Below are 3,491 nucleotides of genomic sequence, written 5' to 3' on the forward strand. Positions count from 1 at the left end.
ATTTCTCAGTTATTCACCGGTTATCCTAACATTTTCATCTTTTGTTTTTGCTACATAGTTTTCTAGGGATTCATTATCTAGAAAAAAAGGAAACAAAATGATCTATAGCTATAGTTCATTGGATTTTTCATGTTTCTCACTTGGAAACCATGTGTAACCAAACAAATATCCCCCTCCATGATTTTCCTCATAATATCTTGCAGGTTTTCTTTAGTTAGGGTTTGCACCCCTCTATTGATTGTTGAAGTTTCCTCTATGAATGTCATTCTTATTGTTGATCATCTCCTTGTTTCTTCTAGTTCTCATATTTATCCTTTGCCAGAAACCTTTATTTCTATCTTGCCTTTTTCAACTATACCATGACCCTAGATTATCTAATTGATATCGTTTGATCTCCCAATATTCCTCTTTTTAATAGCTCTTACCATTATTTTTCCCATCCCCTTGTTTCGATCTTATGTGCCCATTGTTTTGTTTCCAATTTCCACCTTGTCTAAACCAACTACTTTTTCAATTTACTTTAAAGTTGCTACACATATAAAATTTATTTTTCCTTACCACCCTTCTAATACTTGCTTCCTTGGCGAGCATAACCAATCCAATGGAGAGGGTTAAAGCATCAAAATCAAATCAATATCAAGTGTATGGAATGGTTGGGCTTAACCAGCACACTCTAATAATTGACCACTTGCGTGGCTGATGCGGGCCCCTCTCAACTCATCAGCATCACCATTTTCTTGTTGTTATTCCCATCTACCATTACTACCGCATAAAGTTTAAGTTTTCAAAACTATTTCTCCTGCCCAGATAGATCTCCATATACATGTTTTTGATCCAACATTTTCATTTTCTTGCCTACTCCCAACCTATGCCAAAATAGGAGCTTTGGAACATATATGGACCTCCATCAAAGCATAATGGAAGGGCGGTTATTGCCATATACCACAATTATAAATTCTCTAACAAACATGTATGCAAAAATATGGAAGCATTGCAACTTTATGTAGTCACATCCTCCACATTCCAACACTTGTCTTAAGATCTCATGAGATTACAAATTAATGTAATATGTGCTGATTTTATAGGATGCTTGTCATTGCATGTAAATTTTAAATAGACTATAAAGAAAAAAATTGCTATTTTTCAATCATAGTAGAGCTATTAAAATCAAGGATAAGCTACCAAAATTTAGACTGAAATTATGTGATTATACGAAATATGTTATTATATATTTTCTACCATCCATTTTTTCCAATCTTTCCTTTCAACTTTTATTTATTAACATTTTTTTATTAACACAACATATCTACCATCCATTTAAGAATTATTTAAAATAAATTAAATATAGAATTAAATTAAAGATTATAGAACCACTAATTTTATTAAAAAAATTGAAATTTTTTTAATAAATAACATAAATGAAATAATCCCAAAATTGATAAATGGTAGGACTGTCCCTAGGTCTGGGTTGTGCTGCAAGCAGCAAAAATGACTGATTTTATGGAGAGAATGTAAGAAAGAGGGGCGGAAATCACAAGGATTTTCAAGAAGGGATAGAATAAGGGCACCTTCACCATTGGTAGTAGGAAGGTCAAGGTGAATGAGACCATGATCGTTGAGGCTACGGGTCTACCGATGAACGACATCAAATTCTATAGGGATAGGAAGTTGTCAGATGCTGCAGTGAAGAAATTTCCTAAGGACGGGGAGGAGAAAGCTAAGCTAGTGAATGGAAGTCACACTTACTACTCCCCTAAGGTAATTAAGATGATCTGGCGACGAGTTTTGTTTGAAATTATGGAATTTATTACTTTAGATGGTAGATTTACCAGGGTTTGCAACTATCATTTTGTTATTCTCAACCACTTTTGGTATAAGGAGAAAATTTCCATCCCTTATTACTTGTTTTGTGCCCTAAATGCTAGGATAAAGGACGCTATCTCCAATCCCAAAAGGAATCCTGCTATGCATGAGGGTCTGACGGTGGTTTTGTACAACCACATCTAGAATACCATGGATCAACTAAATATTGTGGAGGTTTATGAGTCAGACGAGGAATTGGATGATTCAGATGATGATGATGGTGAAGGTTATGAGACTGAGGCTGATGTTGAGGACGAACCCCATATCACTGGGTCGAGCAAGCAAAGAAGAAAAAAAGGGCAAGAGGATCAGATTAAAGGGTTAGCTAGAAGGAAGAAAAAGGGGGAGGATGATGAAAGTTGGTATGAGGAGGAAGACGAGACTGAAGATGATATGGAGACTAACAACGAGGAGGTCCAAATCCTCTCTAGCCAGAAGCATAAAGGGAAAACTCTTAGAAATGAGGATGTGGGAGCTAAGAGTCATTCGCCCTTCTCTACTAGCTCTAAGGATAAGGGCTTGGTTGGGAAGGACACCTCCATGAAGGAAGATAAGAGTGCAAATTTTAAGGAGGTGGGTCTGGAGGTAAACTTGGATCCTATGGGAGACAAGACCCAGGATGGCTCCCATCTGGATATTGACCTAAGTTTCAAAAATGACATAGACAACTTCAACAAGGTTTTCCTCTGGGTTCAGAAGGAAATAACTAGTATAAAAGATAAACAAACCCAAGAAGCCAACAAAATTGAAACTTTAGAATCTATTGGCACTGGCAATTTCAGCTCCCTCCCTGATTGTTTAAGTGAGCTTACCAAGGCAATCAGTAATGCTGAGGAAATCATTAATGCCCAACGTAATAGGTTCCAAATATTGGAAAACAGAGCTAGGGCTACTGAAAAAAGTTTGGAAGGGGTTGAGAATATGCTCAAAAAGATTGGGGAGCAGAGTCATAAGATCTTAAAGACCACCTCTGAAAGCATTAAGGTTCTTATCATCAGGCTTGAAAGTGATCAAGTGGAAAAGGCCTCTGGGGACACCATTGAGGTGAAAGAAGACACCCCTGAAGATAAGGAGACCGGTCATGGAAGAATAACTCATGCAAGCACCAGAAAAAAAGTAAAGCCAAAGCAGGGAGATTGAGGAAATTAAGCAGACTACTGAGAACATGGAGCAACTGGAGGTGGAAGTTGTCGAGATGCTTGAGAACTTTACCTAGCCTTGGTTTTTTTTTTTTTGTAGGTCATGTTTGTTGTGTCTTTCTGTTCCTGGCTTTTTGTTTGTTGGTCAGTTGTCTTCTCTATGTTTGTTGTCTCTTGCTTTTTCGTTGGGCTTTAATGGCTATCTTTTGATCTATTGATGTAAAGGGTTTCAAGGGCCCTTCAAAACCTGTTTTCCTTTAATCAAAAACATATATGAAATAATCTTATAATTTTTTAATATTTAAATAATCCAATTAATTTTTTTGGGAACAAATTATTTAAGTTATTTAAAGATAAGAGTGACAAAAATGAAATAAAATTTTGATTAAATTAGAGAGAGAAAGTAGGAGATATGCTTAACTCTTTAAGAAAATTAAATCATAAAAAAATAGTAGATAGGAGAATAATGTGTAAATAAAATTTTATTTT

The 3,491-nt window shown here is 35.7% G+C and overlaps 1 protein-coding gene across 1 annotated transcript; it reads left to right on the forward strand.

Annotated features, from left to right (window-relative positions):
* Positions 1-2,013: 2,013 nt before the first annotated feature.
* LOC131062409 (uncharacterized) lies at positions 2,014-3,003 on the forward strand. Its single transcript, XM_057996060.2, has one exon. The coding sequence runs from the start codon at positions 2,014-2,016 to the stop codon at positions 3,001-3,003; it is 990 nt and encodes a 329-aa protein (XP_057852043.2).
* The last annotated feature ends 488 nt before the right edge of the window (positions 3,004-3,491 follow it).

Source organism: Cryptomeria japonica, chromosome 3 (assembly GCF_030272615.1).
Source record: "Cryptomeria japonica chromosome 3, Sugi_1.0, whole genome shotgun sequence".
Taxonomy (NCBI): domain Eukaryota; kingdom Viridiplantae; phylum Streptophyta; class Pinopsida; order Cupressales; family Cupressaceae; genus Cryptomeria; species Cryptomeria japonica.

Excerpts from the sequence above, each read along its gene's own strand:
- LOC131062409 (XM_057996060.2), top strand. The coding sequence starts at position 2,014 with ATGGATCAACTAAATATTGTGGAGGTTTATGAGTCAGACGAGGAATTG.